Source organism: Monodelphis domestica, chromosome 4, assembly GCF_027887165.1.
Source record: "Monodelphis domestica isolate mMonDom1 chromosome 4, mMonDom1.pri, whole genome shotgun sequence".
Classification (NCBI taxonomy): domain Eukaryota; kingdom Metazoa; phylum Chordata; class Mammalia; order Didelphimorphia; family Didelphidae; genus Monodelphis; species Monodelphis domestica.
Window position 1 is genome coordinate 185,888,020 of NC_077230.1, and position 19,328 is coordinate 185,907,347.

General features: G+C 34.4%; 1 protein-coding gene across 1 annotated transcript in view; it reads right to left on the reverse strand.

Moving 5' to 3' along the window:
* Positions 1 to 3,108: 3,108 nt before the first annotated feature.
* The window catches only part of CIR1 (corepressor interacting with RBPJ, CIR1), a 36,267-nt gene continuing 20,047 nt past the window's right edge, over positions 3,109 to 19,328 (reverse strand). Inside the window, exons 8-10 of the mRNA XM_001376478.5 lie at positions 6,360 to 6,466; positions 5,439 to 5,524; positions 3,109 to 4,090 (exon numbers count right to left, since the gene is read on the reverse strand). Coding sequence (XP_001376515.2) covers positions 3,310 to 4,090; positions 5,439 to 5,524; positions 6,360 to 6,466 — 974 coding nt within the window. The 3' untranslated portion in view covers positions 3,109 to 3,309. The remainder of the gene's footprint in view (positions 4,091 to 5,438; positions 5,525 to 6,359; positions 6,467 to 19,328) is intronic.

Below are 19,328 nucleotides of genomic sequence, written 5' to 3' on the forward strand. Positions count from 1 at the left end.
CTTTTCTTAGGGATTTTAATCGGTAGGAATGACAGAGTTCATTTTTCTCAATAGGTTACCATTAGTGATTTATTCTTTAAATGTAAGCTATCATCTAGCAAAGGCAAAGCTTTCTCTGAGGACTAGAGAGCAGGCTGCAGAGAGGAATGGAGAAGAGGGACAGGCAGAATGCATTACTTGGCACTCTCTGACAGTGTTATGACTAAGGGGTCATTAGGTGATACAGATAGATAGCCCTGGGGGCCCAGGTAGATTTTTAAACACATGTAGGTCAATGCCAAGTTATGCTAAATGCTCAGTGATTAAAGATGAAAACATCAAGCTTGCAGCAGCATAAGACTGATCTGATTTATTACCAGCATGGGTTCTCCGGAAAAGCAACAAAAAGGTTTTCCAAAGCTTTCCAGAGAAAGAGCATTCCTCAGGTATGATCAACATGTCCCCTTAAAACAAGAAATCTGCATTTAACATCGTAAGGTAATCCAACTGGCTGCTAAATGATATGCTACATCTGCCCATCTTGGCACAGATTTACTAAATGCAATTCTGCCTAATGGCACATTTCGATATCCAGATATTGGAACAATCAAGTCTCACCACACAAACTGTGGTTCTTTCCTAGCCATTTATAAATCAACAGCACCTCCTACAGGAGTTAATTTTCTTGTGCTAAATTAAATCAAATCCACTATCACCAGGTACTAGTGACCTAGTCGGAAGCAAAGAAAGTTTGTACATGATCTTTCCCAAAATCATAAGACAAAAGGGAAATGGAAAGCTGAAGTCACTAAAACTGACAGCAATTAATCTTCAAATTTATTAATACATTATAGGTAAAAAAGGATGGAATAGTTATTTTAAAACAAAAGTGACATTTGTTCAGCCATTTCTAAGACTATGTTCTGCTAGGAGATAGTTTTGAGTTCTTGAGTTAAGGTCCAATTAAAACTATATAGTGCTTCTTTGGCATCTGGAAATGAGAATCTATTTTAAGAATGGTTTCAGCTCTCTCAAATCCAAATCCTTTATTAATAAGAAAACTTCTCAGGAAAGTGATACCAGAGAAAAAGATCTTGTAGAATTATCTAGTTAGTTCATTTCCTTAAGTTTTCCTGTAATTTACATTCTCATTATGACAATAAAAAAAAAAAAACTATGGTTAAGAGGGGTTTTTTTTTAACAACTATGGCAAGATAAGAAAATTATTTTCAAGCCATTTTCCTTATTATCTACATTAAGGCATATAAAACAAAGCAGGTCTCCATAAAACTGTGCTTTATTATTTCTGTGTGTGTGTGTAAAATGCCTCTCCTTTTGATTTTTAAGTGTAGAAAGCTGAGATGAAAGCCATCCCCAAGTCCTACTCTGATCTTGAGCCAAAGCCACCTTAGGTGCTTCATACCAAAAGCTGCATTGAAAATTCAAAGCATTATAACTCTCTCTATACTGTGTGTATGAGGAATGTTCTGTCTGGTAGGAGTCTTCCTCATAATCAGCCAAGTTATATCTGGGCTTTTGTTTTCATTTTATGCTGTCTTTTAAATACATCAATAAAATAAGCTAACATAGGGGATATCCCCAAAAAAAGGCTTCCCGAGCACAAAAGGGTCTCTTGCCTTAGGTCACTGGTTTACAGAAAGACAAGTGCCAGAAGGATAAAGGACAGTTGAAAACTGCTCTAGATTGGTTTAATTTTCACTCAAAGTCCAAAACTAGTTTACTGAGAAACTCTCTTAGGTGTTAATAGAACTCTGTTTCAATAAATTATAAAGTTATTGCCAAAGAGACACAAAGAAGAGAAAAGTCAGTATAATGGCCATTAAATATAATGTGAACTATACATAGGGTTAGAATTTTTAACTAGATACTTATAATGGATTTCTTGGATGTGGGGAAAGACAAACATACATCTCATGACCACATAAACTGGTTTACAAGTAATGTTCCAACTTACAGACTCATCATGGTCTTACCAAGCTTTAAAAACTAAAGAAAGCAATTAAACAAAGAAAAAACTTGATTCAAAATTTTACCTTAAGTATCTGAAGGGACTAATTTTTTTCCTTTTTCTGTTAGGTGAGAACTTCCAAAATCTACACAATTTAATTTAAACATATACTCCTTGAAAATGCAAAAAATATGATAAACAAGACTACACACACACACACACACACACACACACACACACACACACACACACACACAAAGTGATATAGGCATTTACTTTGCTTTTGCATGCCTCTTCAGCAATTTGTGCTAGAATATTTCTTTGACTATTCTTTATCTTATTTCCTCCACATCTGAATTTAAGAATGCTTTGAAACACAATGTGTTTGATTTTAGTACCTTGTTTCTCTGAAATCAGACACAACATCAAAAAGCAATGTTTCTCATTACTTCTAAAAAATAATGAAATTTATTAAAATGGTTCATCTTTATGACATGGAAGTGAAAACTTAAACCTTTAGAAAAATAAAAGCTTAACAGCTGTGTGCCAACAGAAAAAAGCTACCCAAGTTAATATCCTACTGCCTAGAATGAAATACCTGGAAACAGTTAAGGCTGCAAACAGTATTCTTTTCATGTCTTGAAAAATTATCGAACAATAACTTGACTCCACGGTGACAAAGACCAACAGGGGTTCATGATGTTAAGATAGTCCTCACCCCATTATACACTGCAGGAGGCCAAAACATGTTATATATTTCTGCAGAACTTTTAAACCATTATTTAGCTCATGAAAACTGCCCTCTAAGGTAGAAGTTTAAGAATAAAAAACATTAAGTACCCAAACTCCTTCAAGTATTACCCAAAATATTATATTCGGGCCATCCCTTATGCCCTAGAAAGAATGGAAAATATTATTCTAGCATTTAACCATACTACAAGATTTCACTAAGATTATGCTTTGCCCAAAGCAAATCTAAACCTTAAAAACAATAAGAAATTCAAATTAAATTATAACCATTCAATGAATGCCTTTCTTTTCTTAAAAAGATATTTCAAAACAAAGAAAATGTCATTTACAAAGTTACATGAGTGTTCATTGAGCACAGGAAAACAAAAAACACCAAAAGAAAATATTTCTACAGACAAAAAATAGGCTACTTACAAATATTCACAAGATTTATTCTCATGGTACTGATGGAGTTTTGTGCATGAAATGACAGTTTACAGGAGTGGAAAATGAAAATAGAGCTTTTTATTAGAAAGACAATAGTACATAATTTAGCCCTTGGGGGAGGTAGTCAATAAAAAAGTGGAGCTATTTCTATTTCCAAGTACCTGTCACAGACACTCTCTCTTTATTCAGTCTCTACTTCTGCTTCGTTCTCTGTGTGTCACCCTTCCAAACTCATCCCTTGAGTCCGCTCTGTGTTTCTTTTCACCTCTATGCATACATCTGCTGGAGCCTTTGGACTCCCTCTTTCTGCTCTGCTCTTCACTGGGGCTCTGGCTTGCTCTCTTTCTCTTCTGTCTTGGCCTTGAACTGCTGTGACTTCTGCTGGAGGTTCTTAGGTCTCTGTCTTCCCTGCTTTGGCTCCCAGTATTTCTCTCCTTTCTCACAGATTCCCTCTTGCCTGGGCTGTGGCTCTGTCTTTTGGACTTTCTTTCAGAATCACAGTAGCTCCATTTGTTATTCTCCCCAGAAATATCTTGCTTTGAAAACCTCAACTTCTCCCTTGCCTTTGCCTTGTGACCATGACTACTGGAGGGCTCTTCATGATGTTTGGCCTTCACAGACTTCACCCCCCTCTCTTCAGAATCACTGCTGTCATCTTCTGAAAACTTGGCTTTTTTCTTCTTCTTAGAAGCCATCTTCTTTCGTGTTTTTCTCTCTTTGCTGTCACTCTCACTCTCACTGCTGCTTTCTGAAGTTTCACTGGAGGAGGAAGAGGAAGAGGAGGAAGAAGAGGAAGAAGAGGAAGAGGAGGAAGAGGAGGAAGAAGAGGAGGTGGAAGAAGTAGAGGAGGAGGAGGACTTGTTTTTATGTTTTTTGTGTTTACTTCTGCTTTTCTTCTTTTGCAACAGCTGCTTCTTTCTATATTTTTTCTTTTTCTTCTTTTTCTTCTCAAGGCGATCTAATTTCCTTTATTTGGAGATAAAAAGAGTAATCAGTATGCTAAACATATCTCCTTGATTTCAGTTCAGTGGCTCAAGATTGTACAGTGATTTTTTAAAAAAGGTGTTGATACTGACTTTCTAAATAACCATTTCTGTAATTTATTAAATGACAAAATTTTCTTACTTATAAATTATTCAAAGTCAATATTACTTCTCTTTTTTGCAATACTTATTCTTTACTGAGGGGAATGGGGTATAGTGGCAAGAAAAGCATGGGGTCCTCCAAAGAAATTTTGAACTATGAAGAACTTTACAGATTACATAGTTCATCTACCTGTAAGAATAACATTTCAAATAGCTTTTAATCTAATTCTATCACTTTAGTTTCTTCCCTTTTGCTTATAGTGCTGAATCAGAATTTGACATTATAAGATGCTAAAATGGTCATTCTGAGTTAAAGAAAGCCTCATCTAAAAGGTCTATAAAACAACACTATATGGGATGCCTCAGAACTTGGGTGTGTAGTCTTAAAAGTTATATACTGTACATCTGTAGCTATTTTAAAGTATAATGAAAATGCTACTAAATTTAAAAAAGGAAATCTTTGAGACTCAATGATTTCCCATTCTTTTAATTGATACTTTTTTTGATTAATGTAGGATAGCACTGATTTTTTTTAGAATTCTGCATTTTTCTAAATAATTAAGACAATAGTCAGATTTATTATCAAGAAATTTAGAATTTAAAGTTTTTTTTTCAAATTTTCTAGAATACTTAACTGATTTATTACATATCTCTCATCTACTCTAAAGTATATATTTTCAGTAGGGTCTGCTTCCATAAAAGGAAAAGGAAATTTACCAGCCTCTCTAAAAATTCCTAAGACTTCTGTGGTACCTACAAAATATGAGCTCCCTCTATTGGTACTCTAACAGAAATTTCATAGTATCAGGGGCAAACTGATACACAGAAAGAAATGGACATATTAAATGTCCATTAGAAATCCAGAACTGGCTTAATTCAAATGAAGAAAAGATCAAAATTAAATGAAAAAATAAGAAATCAGAAATGTTTTTCTAAGGAAAACTATAAACAAGAAATTTAAAATCTATTTTTAAAAAGCACAATCTGTAAATGTTTTATCAGTATATTAGAAAAAAAACATGAATTTATAATGGTAATGTATGAAACTGTGCATTCACTTCTTTTCTACTAAATTCCATCACTATAGTTAACAAAAACCAATTAATGTGATGAAAAGAACTGGAGTACAAAGTATCTTAAGGCTCACATGCAGTTAAATATGTACATTAAAATTCAACATAAAGGAAATGATAGCTCAAGTCATCAAGTATATACTTTGATATAATTACCTGAGCAGTTTCTGTTTTTGTTTAGTTGATAGTGATTTTAAGAATTCAACTTCTGGGTCTTCTTCACCCTCACTTGCAACATATTCCTGTACCAACAAGAGAATATTAAATTGTGAAGTTTCCTAACAAGTTATAAGATTGCTTGACAAATACTTCTGGGCAAATGGTTGAAAAAATACCCAAGGGGGATATGATGAACTGGGGCAGAGATGAACATCTGAGCCAGCATCACAGTGTTTTAAGGTGGGGTACCAGGGCTACAAATCATCACATATCATTGCTTTCCTCCCCACCTTCTTCCCTCAGGCTGAATTATGTCAAACCATAGAGATTTATTTTGAATTTTAGAAATTTACGTAATGAACAAGATCATGGGCACTTTAAAGCTGATCAAATTTTTGGTTTCAAATTTTCAGTAGAACAGAGAATATTATAATTCATGTTTGTTACATGAGTTATCTTATTAATTTGTATAATCCCAAAATTCTCAGAAGCATTGTGCATCCATATATGGGCAAATGAAAAAAACAATTAAGTGAATTAACAATAGTTTAAAATACTGTTTGTAATTTTAAGACGTTTGCTTTCTCATATTTCTTTTTATTCACTTGTTTCTGCCATCCAGCTTTCTTAAGATCAAGGTATCATCAAAGCACACTAAGAACCCTAACCATTGGTGCTGGTGGATAGTCCATTTACACTAACCAGAGGAGGTTTCATTTATTAAAAAAGAGGTTTAAAAATAAGTTCCTATTTGCCATCTTGGAAAAGAAGCAAAACTACAATACATCTTGGACATTTTCTATTGCTTTCTCTTGCTTTCCCATGGACATGCATATTGGAAAACATTAAGTAGCAATTCACAAGCAATCACATTTAGATTTATAGACATTTTCAGCTTACTGATAAAAAGATCATTACCTGTGATGGATCATTTGCGGTCAAGTTTCTCCCCAGTACATTTCGTTTTAGTGCAAACCCACTGTTTCTCATCTCCGCTATTAGCTCCGAGGGGTGCATTGATGGCCCTGTTCACAAAAATCACAGTTTGAATGTATCATTTATATCTCTCTACCTTTTTTGGACTCCACAGTAGGAATGCAGTTGAAGCTTTGTTAAGTAAAATCACAGCTAAATCAACTCAATAATCTTCTGCTGAGCAAATAATCAGATATGATTTTCTAAAACAGCAGTCTGGAGATTCAGAATAGAAAATAATTGCATTTTTCTTTACGTGCAAGGGGATTCTCTTCTTATGTAACTTTGTCATATTGAAAAAATATATTTTGTTATTGCTGGATTTGAGATTTTGAAACATAACAAGAATGAAGAAAAGATCATAATTAAACTTGATGGCCACTCTTTACAAAAAAACAATTAAAAATGGATATTTTAAAGCCATAAAAACAAATTTTCCTCCTGTGGATGTTGATATCAAACAAGTCAATAAATTCCCAAGTACTATATATATATACACAATATATCTAGGCTTGGAAATTTTCAATCATGGGCTTGGAGAAAAGCAGACTAGAAGAACACAACTATGGCCAAACATCATCATCATCATCATCATCATCATCATCATCATCATCATTATTAATGAGGAGTCCTGAGGGTGGTGGTGGAAGCTTTTGTTTGTAGCTGAAATTGCCATTTTAACTTGAATAAGGACTTAATCCAATGTTTCTTTCTAGTCATTTAAGTATGTTATAAATAAAGCAAGAATGGCCAGAAAAAAGGGGGAAAACAAAAATTTAGAACAATCCTGGATAGATTTTTCAGTATGTTTCTCTCACTTTCTCAGGAAATTAGAACATACCCACTTCTTTCCCACATTTATTTTCACTCTGTGATGTTTTGAAAGTAGTTGAATAGTAACAGAATATGGATACATGATGACCTTGTTAAAAAGATCTTGTGGTTTCAATGGATTAATGAATCTAGTTCTGATGGCAAAAACAGTATACACTTAAGACATTTAACTTCTTTTGCCATATTCAGAAGAAGGTGTTTATAGGAAAAGAAAAGTAATGAAATGGGAACTTGTCAATTCGGACTCTTGATCATTTCCCTTGGAAAATTATGTGGGTCAAGTTGGAACCAGGTGATATACAACTGAATCACAGGCTTTACCATCCCTGCCACTATAGATAGTTTAGAGTTGACTTTGTGAATTATTGGGAAGATACAGGGGAAAAAGAATCTGTTCTTTTTTTTGGGGGGGGGGATGGTACTAAATAATGATAATGATATCTTAATCTACTGAAAGAAGTAAATAGCATGAAGTTAATAAATACTAAATATAGTACAAATATATTTCATTCTAATTATTTTATTGAAAAGGAAGTCTAATATAAGGATTTCTGGGATGGTAACAAGTGTTACTTTTTCTTACTTACAAAATTTAATCATCCCTAATTATTTCAATTAGTCCAATGTGCTAATATGAAATTTGACAATTAGGAACCCAAAATGATAAATTTCTAAATAAAAAGGGAATTACCACTGCTACTCTTATTGACTGTAATTAAGGCAAATACAATTTAACCTCAACAGTGTAACATATAGGCTTAAAAATTTTTTATAGGCTTAAGCATTTTCTGATACATTCGTTTAGGTGGCTATCTGAAGTTCATATTTAAGAATATAATTTACAAAGCAGAAAATTTCTGTGCTAAAATTACAAACTACTTTTGTCAACAATTTCATTAAATGACAGATGAATTCAGCAAGTTAACATATTAGGAATTATGTTAAAAAAAATCATTCAGTGTACTATTCTTGTACGAGACCAAAGAGCATTTCCATTATGATGAGAAGTTACTAATTTTACCAGTTTTCATCAAAAGATGGGTAATTTTTACAGGATTAAAAAAGAACCACGTGGTTTTTACATTAATTTTACTGTGGTACTTATAACTACTCCAAGAAAATGAAAGACTCCATTTTTTTCCTTTTTGGCTAATTATTGTTAGTATGAACTGGTTACAACTTATATAAATGTCAGGAGGCATCATCTAGAGCAGCAGTTCTCAACCTCTCAATTTGTAGCAATAAAGCATAGCAAGTATTTACATTCTGAATCATAACTGTAGCAAAATGACAGTTTTGAAGTAGCCACCAATATAATTTTTTGGTTTGGGGTCACTGCAACATGAGGAACTGTATTGCAGGGTCACGGCAATAGAAAGGTTGAGAACCACTGATCTAGAGTATTAGATTTGGGGCCTACAGACTGGATTTTCATCCTGACTCTGCTACTATATGACTCTGAGCAACACTTAATTTCCCAGGGCTTCAGTTTTTTCTGCAAAATGAAGGATTTGGATTGTGATCTCTAACAATTCTTCCAATTAGAAAAACCTTTGATTCCATTTCCCCCAAAAAATACTTCTTTATCATGGCAGCTAAACTTTTTCTGCAGAAGATAAACACATTAAATACAACTATTTGAGACCTTTGGTGTAGTCTTTGTACACTCATGATAATAAACATAAACATATTATTTTGATAACAATGAATTGAATAAAATGGTTTTGATTCTATTTTGGATACATATAAATTCATATGTTTACAGTTTTGTTTCCACATATATGAATTATAAGGAAAATGCAATCACCTGTTTACATTTAATATAATGTTTTAGCACACATGATTATGGCCGTGGGGGCTACTATTTCTAATGAAATTTCATTTCTATACTCCATGTATAATTGTAATCTATTAGCAAAACCAATGACGATTTTATATTTAGCAAGTAGCAGCAGTAGTAGTATATCAGCTGTGAACTGGTTAATGATATTCTCTTTCCAATTTTCCAAAGAAAATGGTGCTCTATTTATCCAAACACCTTAGACTTACAAAACTCTTCATTTATTACAACCCAAATATTATAAAGTAGTGCAATTCCCATTTTGCAAACCTAGAAACTGAAAATCAAAGTGATTAGTGATTTGACTATGAATACAAAGTTCATAAGCATAGAGATTAAACTTGAAACAAAGCCTTCTTGCTGCAAAGCTAATATGCTTTCCTATTATATCATGCTTACTTCTGAAGAAGAAAAGATATATAAAACAAAGATGAATTTTAAAAAATACTTTGTCATTAGCATCCTCAAACGTTCTGTTTGAAGATTAGAATAAGCAGGGTTAAATCATAATTACATTAAACAAATATTAGCATCTCAAACTGTAGTTATCATGTGGTAGTTACAATATAATAAATTTTAGTTTTTGAAAATGAACAAAAACTTGTTTTCTCTCTCTTTGACCTTCCCAAACCTTCCTGTTGGGGGGGGGGGGGGGAAGAGAACGGGACATTATAAAAAATATTCACTGTGAACCAAAACAAATTCCTGCATTCACCGTCTCCAAAAGTTTTGATGCTGGTGAAATGGTCTGTCAGCTTTGAACAAATTTCCTTATTCTATACTCTTCTCTGAAGTACCACAGCATTCTAAAGACAATAATATTTATGTGATAGCTTTTCTGTAATTTAAGCTACTTGAAGTTCATAGATAAATATAATGGACAAGGCATTTGTTTTATTTCCAGAAGGAACTTAGAATCACTGAAAAAGACAATGGAGTGTGCAGAAGCAGTCCCAAGTGACTCTACTTGCCGGTTCTCCAGATATTTTAATTGGCTTGAACTATTTGAGGGATCTGTCCTTGGATCAATTTTGAGAACTATTTCACCAAGTTTCTTCTCCTGCTGACCTCATTGGGTCACTACAGAAAGCAACCTGGCAATAACTTAAGTTCTCACCAGGGAGATCATCTCTAGTAGGCTACTTATGGAGAACCAGCACCAGGTATGGGCTTAGTCTCAGTGTTCTACAGCACACAGACAGCAGACTCTGAAAGCTAAGTCAATAAATAACCTGTATTCAAAGTACAGATTGCTCTAAGAATGCTCACATGATCTGGCTTCTGTTTAAATTTGCTGCAATTTACAATAAGAAGCAGAATTTAGATAATACTTAAAATTCCAATTCTATACACAACAAACAAGAGCAGAGGTTTGTCTCACTGACCCTCTGGCAATGCACTGAAACCAATGGATACCTTCTCAGAATAAAAGCTGAAGCACATAAAACAAACTTCAAAGATTACAAAGGATACCAATTGTACTGATATATAGTTATTAAAAATAAAACAAGCCCATGGATTTCTGGTTAAGAACTCCTGAAAAAGACAGACTAACCAAGAAAAATTGGACAAAAAGAGGAATGGCCACTGATCAATAGGTAATTTTAGGGAACTCTCAGTGAGAAAATAATTCCCTCCTTCAATGCATATGAGCAGATATTCTGCAACTTACCTTCTTAGAGGATTGCCTGGGATACTCGAGATTAAATGACTTGCCCAGGGTCCACAAAGCTAATAAATTTCAGAGATGGGACCTGAACCCAAGTTTTCCTGCCTTGAAGGCAGTTCTCTATACACTATGCTGGGCTATCTCTCAAGTGAAAAAAAAATTTTGTGACAAAAATCTAAATTTGATCACTTTATTTCAGTATTCCAAAGATTTATTATTTCATTGTTATTAAATTCTTGCTCCAAAGTACAAACCTTCCACATAAAATAACTCAAATTGTATCACATAAGAAATAATGTTGCAAAATTTAGAAAACCTTTTGTTTATAAGATGCATAAAAGCCTATAAAATTACAAATGCTACATTAGTGCAAGTGACTGATAGAGAGAGAACAGTGTTAAGTGTCATCAAGCTGGTTTATTTCTGTGGGCCTCAGTTCTCTTGTTTTTGTGAGGAAAGCATCATTTTAAATATGAGCTGTAATTATTATGATAGAGTTATCAGTGGCACATAGTGAAGACTCCAGTATCCATTTCTTGAATTCACTACTAGCAGGAGGTGCACCTACTCCTCACAAAGTCAACATCTCTTTCATTACTTAATCTAAAAAGACCTTCCACACGATCACTTCATCTTCCCTGGCTTTGTGCTGCTGCTGCTGATTTGGGAAAATGGAGGTGCTGAGTCACAAGAGAAAGGGTATTCCATTGCTCCTGAATATCTCTGAGGAACTCTTTCACCCATACTTGATATTATGAGTGTCACTTTGTAAGCCGGTAGTGCTTTTAAATAAGACATCACTGACAACAATCATAAACTTATTGCTAGCTAATGGAACAGAAAGGGAAATAGTTGATTTAAAGGTTTCTGGTTTAGCTTCTTGCTTTTCAGTTATTCAAGGTCCTATATCTTTCCATGTGTTCAGAAGAGTTGACATCTATGGAGTTATGGTCTTAAAAAAATATCTGATGACTTATTATTTATATATGACACATAATTTACTTTAAAAAAGCTAAACTGTCTTTATTAAAGTTGCATGCCACCCCTGCCACTGACTTATAAAAGGATACTTTAGAGCTGCCACTTACATGCAGAAGTTTAGAATGGGATTTGGGACTAGGAAAATTGGTAGGAATTATATTAGGTTCCTAGTGTGATCACAGAATTTTTACTTTTAAGAAAGCTTAAGTGAATAGTTCTCTTAAAAATTTCCCAGTAAGAATAAGCAATATATAAGTTCCAAATAAAAAGTGAACTGGTTATTAATAGAATGTGTGGGTGATTTTTATTTATATAAATGAAAATGTTTTATGTATGATTTTCTAAGGGTTATGCAAGAACTAATTGTACTAGATTGTAATAAAGCTGTTTCATACTGGGAATTTTTCTGACACATTGCCAGTTCATCTTCATGGATGCTGAGAACAATGGGGCCTCTTATTGTCCTTATCTGAGTTCATAGGGAAGAAAGTCAATTTAATTGTTATTAAAATGTTCAATGTTAAAGAGAAATTCAACATTTAACTTATCTCTAAATGTTGTCTGAAAGATACACACAAAAGGGAAAGAAATACAAAAACTCTATTCTAGGACAAAACTGCCATGTTAAAATTGTTCACATATTTCTAGAAAAACCTTGTTCCTATTATTGTCCACCTTAGGGAGTCAATGTAGTTGGAGTGAATTATATTTGGTTGTCTTATTCATTATCATAACCCAATTTTTAAAAAATTTATTTATTCCCTTTCTTACCTTTAGAACTCTTTCCTGTAAGAAAGGAAAAGAGTTGAGCAAACCTGAACAATCAAATGACCCCATCTGGCAGGATATGCAACATTCAGTACATGTAGTCATGTGCCAGTTCCCGTCTCCTCTCAAAAAGGAATGAAGTATAGATGAGATAAAATGTAATTTTGAGACAAAGCATTAATAACTGAGGGAAATCAGAAGAGGTCTTCTGTAGGAACTGACACATGAATTGGGCTTAAAAGCTGAGTATTCTAAGAGGTAGAGATGATTAGGAAGTCCATTCCAAACAAAGGACTTGTGCAAAGCCATGGAATGTAATAGTTGAAGAATCAGCAGGCAGAGACAGAAAATAGAGAAGATGTGAGCCACCATTATGGAAAGCTCAGTAACTCCTAGACTCAGGAAGTCAGTGTTTAATCTAGAAGAATGGGGAAGCCCTTGAAGATTAGTCATTACAACTAATTTTAGCCTTTTTGTGTTGTGTTATCATTATTGTAAGTCATTATGTATATGGTTTTCCCGGTACTACTTTCTTTAAAACATTTAAAAAATTGATTTTGTTAAATATTTCTCAAATATATGTAATATTTTAATGTTTATTTTAGAAAACTTTGAGTTCCAAAATCTTTCCCTCCCTCTTGCCCCTCCACCACTCATTGAGAAGGCAAGCTGATACTAATCCCACAATAGTATTAAGACTAAAGAATTAGGAAGAATGAGTTTGAATCCTGCCTCAGACTCTTAGCTAGGTGACCATAGGCAAGTCACTTAACTTCTTCAAACCTCAGTTTCTTCATCTGTACAATGTAAATAATAATAGTTTTACCTCACAGGGCTATTGTGATGATTGAATGATCTAACATATCAGGTGCTTTGCACACCTTAAAGTGCCATATAAATACTACTATTATAAGTTGCTATCAGTTTATATAAATCTTTCCAGGTTTCTCCAAATTGCTCATATTTGTAATTTCTTTTAGGCATGCATAGACTATGATTTAATCATTTCCTAATCAAAGGGCATCTACCTGTTTCCAATTTTTTGCTACTATAAAAACATCACTCATTAAGTGATGATGGATTCTGCAGCAATAAAGTAAACTTAAAAATTTCTCATTACACTGTAGTTTAAGAAAAACCACATCAACACTGGACATTTTGAAATACTAAAATGAACTGTTTGGGGGTAGCTAGCTCAGTGGAGAGGTAGGCCTACAGAGGGGAAGTCCTGGGTTCAAATCTAGCCTCACATACTTCCTAGGTGTGTGACTTTAGACAAGTCACTTACTCCTAATTGTCGAGCCTTCATTGCTCTTCTGCCTAGGAACCAATACTTAATATTGATTCTAAGACAGAGAATTAAGGTTTAAAAACAAACAAATGATTAACTGTTTTAATTTTAAATTTAAACAGAAGTTACTGGAAAAAATGAGTTTTAAAAATGGTATTTTAAGTCAGTTAACAAACAATTCCTAACAAAAGGGTTATAGTGCTAGAGCCACTATAATGTAAATATTGTTTTCCTTTGCATAACTCCAAATAAAGTTGTTTTTTCAGTTGTAAAATATTACCCTTGACAGATTTTGTACCCCAATGGCTGTCGATCTTAATAAATACCAGTTTTTTTAACCTTTATTTTCTGTTTTAGTGACAATTCTAAGACTGAAGGACAAGAGCTAGACAAAATGGGATTATATGACTTGCCCAGGGTTACACAGCTAGGAAATAACTGAGGCCACATTTGAACATAGGTACTCAAATTCCATGCCTGGCACTAGCTATCCTATTACTATTATAGTCTTAATTTGATAGCATAAGGGTCTAAAGAGAAGCACTAGAAAACAATGACTAGTTAGCAAAAGAGAATCTGAAGCATAGCTAGGACTAAATGTGTGAGTTGAGCTGGAGAGGTGAGATTAGATGCGTTTCTCATGAGGCTAGATAACTAACAAAATGGCAAACTGGTCCCTCAAAATAGAATTAAATTGGTTCAAATGCATGCTGGGAGTTAGAAACTCACAGTAACGGATGCTCAGCTTGCCCAAACCCTCCAAAGACACAGGCAAGGAAAATATAGCACCTTAAAACAAAGGAAAGCAGGGGGGAAATATCACCGGGATATAAGAGGGAGAGCTTGCAAAGTACACACTGGGGCAACCCTACTCAATGCCAAGTGGCCTAAGGAAATAAAACAGCAGATGAAGAGCAGCCCAAGACCAGCCCTATGAAGGCCTGATGTCATGGAAGGGCAGATTGGGGAATAGCCCAACATAGGAAATAGCCCAACAAGGAAACTGAAAGCAAGGGGAGTGGAATATAGCTGGGAAAAACTGCTATGAGCCCAACCCACAAGAAGCCAGCTGGTCCACTTCCCTGGAAGTGTACAATGAAGGACCCAAAGACAGCTGAACTACTCTAAGCACTAGAGTCAGCTACACTGCAAGCTTAGAACAGCACTCCCATCACCCCAGGGGCAGAGCACCTCAACAGATAGACAAGGTAATGAGAAAAAAATATCAATTGGAAAAATGATCAAAAGACAAAGAAAAGGGGGCAGCTGGGGGGCTCAGTGGACTGAAAGCCAGGCTTAGAGATGGTTCAATATTAGAGATGATGTACAACATGTAATAACTATGCACAAAAAAGATATCTACAGGATAAAGTGGAGATAATTAAAAAGGGAAGTTCCTAGCATTAAAAAGAGATCCAGACCTCTATAGACACCAAACTATTTATAACAGTGCTGGTTTGTTTTTTTTTAAACCCATATCTTTCATCTTAGAATCAATACTTAATATTGCTTCCAAGGCAGGAAAGTGGTAAGGGCTAGGCAATGGGGGGTTGTGAGTAGCCCAGGTCACATAGTTGGGAAGTATCTGAGGCCAGATTCAAACACAGACTTTCCTGTTTCCAGGCCTGGCTCTCTATCCACTGAACCACCTAGCTGCCTTTATAGTAGTATTTTTTATGACAACACTATTGGTCAATGGCCAAACAACTTTTAATATATGAATGTAAAGGAATTACTGTGTCATAAGACATGAAGAATCCAATCAATACGGGGAAGCATGGAAAGATCCACATGAATTGATGAAGAATGAAGTAAACAGAGCCAAGAAAACAATATACATGACTACAATAATGTACATGGAAAGAACCACTACACATACAAATACAAATCTAAAACGAATACTGCAGAGTTATAGAAAATAAACTTGGCTTCGAAGAAGAGATATTAGAAGACACAACCACTCCACTCCTTTGCAGAGGTGGAAGATCTACAAGTATTGTACACTGCATATATTTTCAGACTTTTTGATTAGTTATGTTGATTCCCACCACTACCCCTTTTTGTCTTTAAAAAAATAAAAAGAGTCTCTGGGAAATGTAAATAAAAGAATGCTGGAGTGAACTACAGTGATATAAAAAACAAGATATCAATAAAACCATAGTTTTCCAAAAATGGATAAGTAAAGACTTCTTATAGAAGGTGGGATTTTAGTGGTGATTTGGCTGAAGCCAGGATAGTCAAGAGATTGAGATAAAGAGGGAGAGAATTTCAGATAAGGAAAGAGTCAGTAAAAATGCAGTCAGGAGATGGAGAATCCAGGGTTACTGGATCTCAGGGATGAGCCAGAAGTGTCTCTGAAATTTTTCACATAAATGATAGGAAGAATTATGATGCCACCGATAAACCAGAAAACTGGGGGAGAACTGATTTTGAGAGGTGATTAATTTACTTTGGGATATGTTGAATCTGAAATAAGAGCAGACATCCAACTAGAAATATTCATCAATTCAGCTGTGATTTGGCATTTTCCCCTCATCAGACTAGAAACCTTTCAGGGAAGTACTTGTTTTGTTTTGGGTACTCTGAAGACATGGGCATCTAGTCTCAACCACCAACTAGCTGTATAATCTTTGGAAAGTCACTCAGGTTCTCTGGTCCTTAGCTGTATCACTTTGAAAATGAAAAAAATATACTAATTATCTTCAAGGTCAGAGACAAGACAATGAGCTCTGCAGCTCCTGTGATTTAGTATACAAACGCACATATTGCTACTGTCCTCTAGCTTTGATCTTATTTTAAGGTGGTTTGGTGAAGCACTGTCTGGGAAACTCTTCCAGGTTTACAGTTCTGTGTCAACTCTTTCTTCTTCTTCTTCTGCATTGTTTTAATTTTCTCATTTAATGTATTTTCTCTGCTGGGATACAATAGAACCTTAAAGAGTTTTCTTTGTATTCATTACTGCTCTTAATATAGTGTTTATCTCATCTTATCTTACTTTTTAAAAATATGGTTCAAGGCAGTAGGTTGTGGCCTCGGTGAATGGTTTTAGTCTATAACTAGATTTGATGCCTTTAAGTCAGAGAGAACTTTTCTTTATCTAACTCAGGGCTAATAAAATATATAATCCCTTCTTTAAAGGAGAATCCCAGAATTCTGATTTATCTTAGCAAACTAAAAGAAGACTTTAAAAATAGCTTATCCTAAAATAAATATAATATACATCACTACATCAAATATCCATCAGACAGTTGTCTGAGGCTCAGAAGAACTAAAAGGTATGCCCATGGGTCACACAGCTAGTGTCAGGGAGGACCGAATATATCAACCCACATTTTTTCTGACTCCAAGTTTAGTATTCTATCCAGTTTGCCTCTCCTTCCCCTCCTCTGGCTATCTATATCTATCATGTCTATGTGTATGTAAATTAGATTATGAATGCTGGGTTATTTTGTTATGGGTGGAAAATAGAAATGCTATCAGGTTGCTTCACAGAGTAAAAGCAGTAAAATCCAGGGATGATTTGGATGGAAATCAATTAGCTCACTAGTTAGCTTAAGTTACTCTTATTCTTCTTCTTAGTCCCAAGCTTAATCTTGACATGGAGCCTGAAGATTTTGAGTAGGAAGAAGGATTTTAATAGGAATAGTTATACAAAAAAGTAATATGAAAGAATGATTTGAGGGCTTATATAATGGGTGGGTGTGAAACACACATTCATCATAATATCTTCCTGAGATTAGGAGATATGTAGCTTTTACCAACCTCCCATATTTCTCTAAAACAGAGTTGAGATTAATTTTATGATATAATAGTACTATAATTAACTAGTAGATCACAATGGAATTTCATTTTACAACTCTTTAAAAACAAATCTAATCATGCTAAATTATGATAATGCTTAAAAACAGTTTCAAATGATTTAATCATTGGTAATGGTTTAAAGTAAAATGGTAAAAAATTTTAAAGCATATTAATCATTATTATTAGTGTTCAGAACTTTGGAGCACTGTGGTGACCAGTTTGACTTTGTACTTTCTCTGACTTGACAGGCTTTTTATACAGTCCTCTCCTGTGTACATTAATATTCATTTTTCATTAAGCTTTTTTAAATACAAAAAATACAACTGGTTCTCTTGACTGGTCTATTATACGTGAAAATGAAGACTGAGACAGAGACCCACATTCTCAGTTTGCATCACCTATGGCCAATCATTTGATCATTTATTAGTTTGCTTGCATAAGGAATATTTCTATCATGAAACTCTATTGGATTTTGGCCTGTCATAAAAGGATTTCTGATTTTTGAGGGAGTTGCCATTAGAAACTCCATGGCAGAGTCAGGTGGAATTTTCAGAGTAAGCATAGAAGGCATTGCTAAGGCACTTTTCTAGATGTCTCTCTATGACTATTGGAACTTAGAATCAGATAAATTTTGTGAAATTTCTTGGCCAATCATCTTCCCTAGGGGAAAAAGGGTCCATTCATTGGAAAAGAGGATGAAGTTGTTCCTTCCATACTTCACTTTATTACTCTAGTAAACTCTTCTTCATGAACAATTTCCTAGATATGGACCCTTTTGTCTACAAAAAGGAACTAGTCTTAGAATGTTTCAAGTTAATGGTTCCCTCTGAAAAGAATATGACTATTTCAAATTTTTCAGATACCTTGAATACCAAAATGTGAAGAGTCAAATGCCAGTTACCAAAAATAAAATCAACATCTTGTTTTGTAACCATGGTTGAATTTAAGATATTATTTATATGGGAAACTAGGTGGCTCAGTGGATTGAGAGTCAGATCTAAAGGTTGGAATGCAAATTCCCTGAATTCAAATCTGGACTCAGACACTTCCTAGCTGTATGACCCTGGGCAAGTCACTTAATCTCCATTGCCTAGCCTTTATTGCTCTTCTGCTTTGAAACCAATATACAGTATTGATTCTAAGATGGAAGGTAAGGGTTTTAAATATTTTTAAAATCATACAGAATTAAATTTGTACTACATGAAATCCTATGTAATTTAATGGCTGAGTCTTATAAAAATATTTTGTGGTATGTTTTAAAAATTACAGAGGTATTGCAACATTTAGCAACTTAAGTCTGGAATTTCAAATTCAAAAGCTAGAATCAGGCAAATTAATTTTATATAGTTTTACATGAAATTCAAACAAATGGAATGCTATGGGTTTCAAGTTTTTCTTTGTTAGAACTTGCTGTAGCATACAGTCTGTGAACCTGGGTCTTTGAAGGTCATAGCAGTTAAGCAAAATTTTCAGAGGTCCCACCAACGTGTAAGGATTTTTAATATGGGACAAGAAAACAACTGCTGATCTACTGTGATTGCATAATCCTTCCATTTTACAGATGAGAACATAAAGGCTCAGAGAGCTCATTTGCTTGGGATCACAGCACATAAGTGCCAGAGGGAGAATTCAAAGTTTGGTTTCCTCCTTCCAAGACTAATGTCTTTCTGCACATCATACAACTATGGGAAATAAGAAATTCCCTGGTTCGGTTTAGGTGGGCAATGT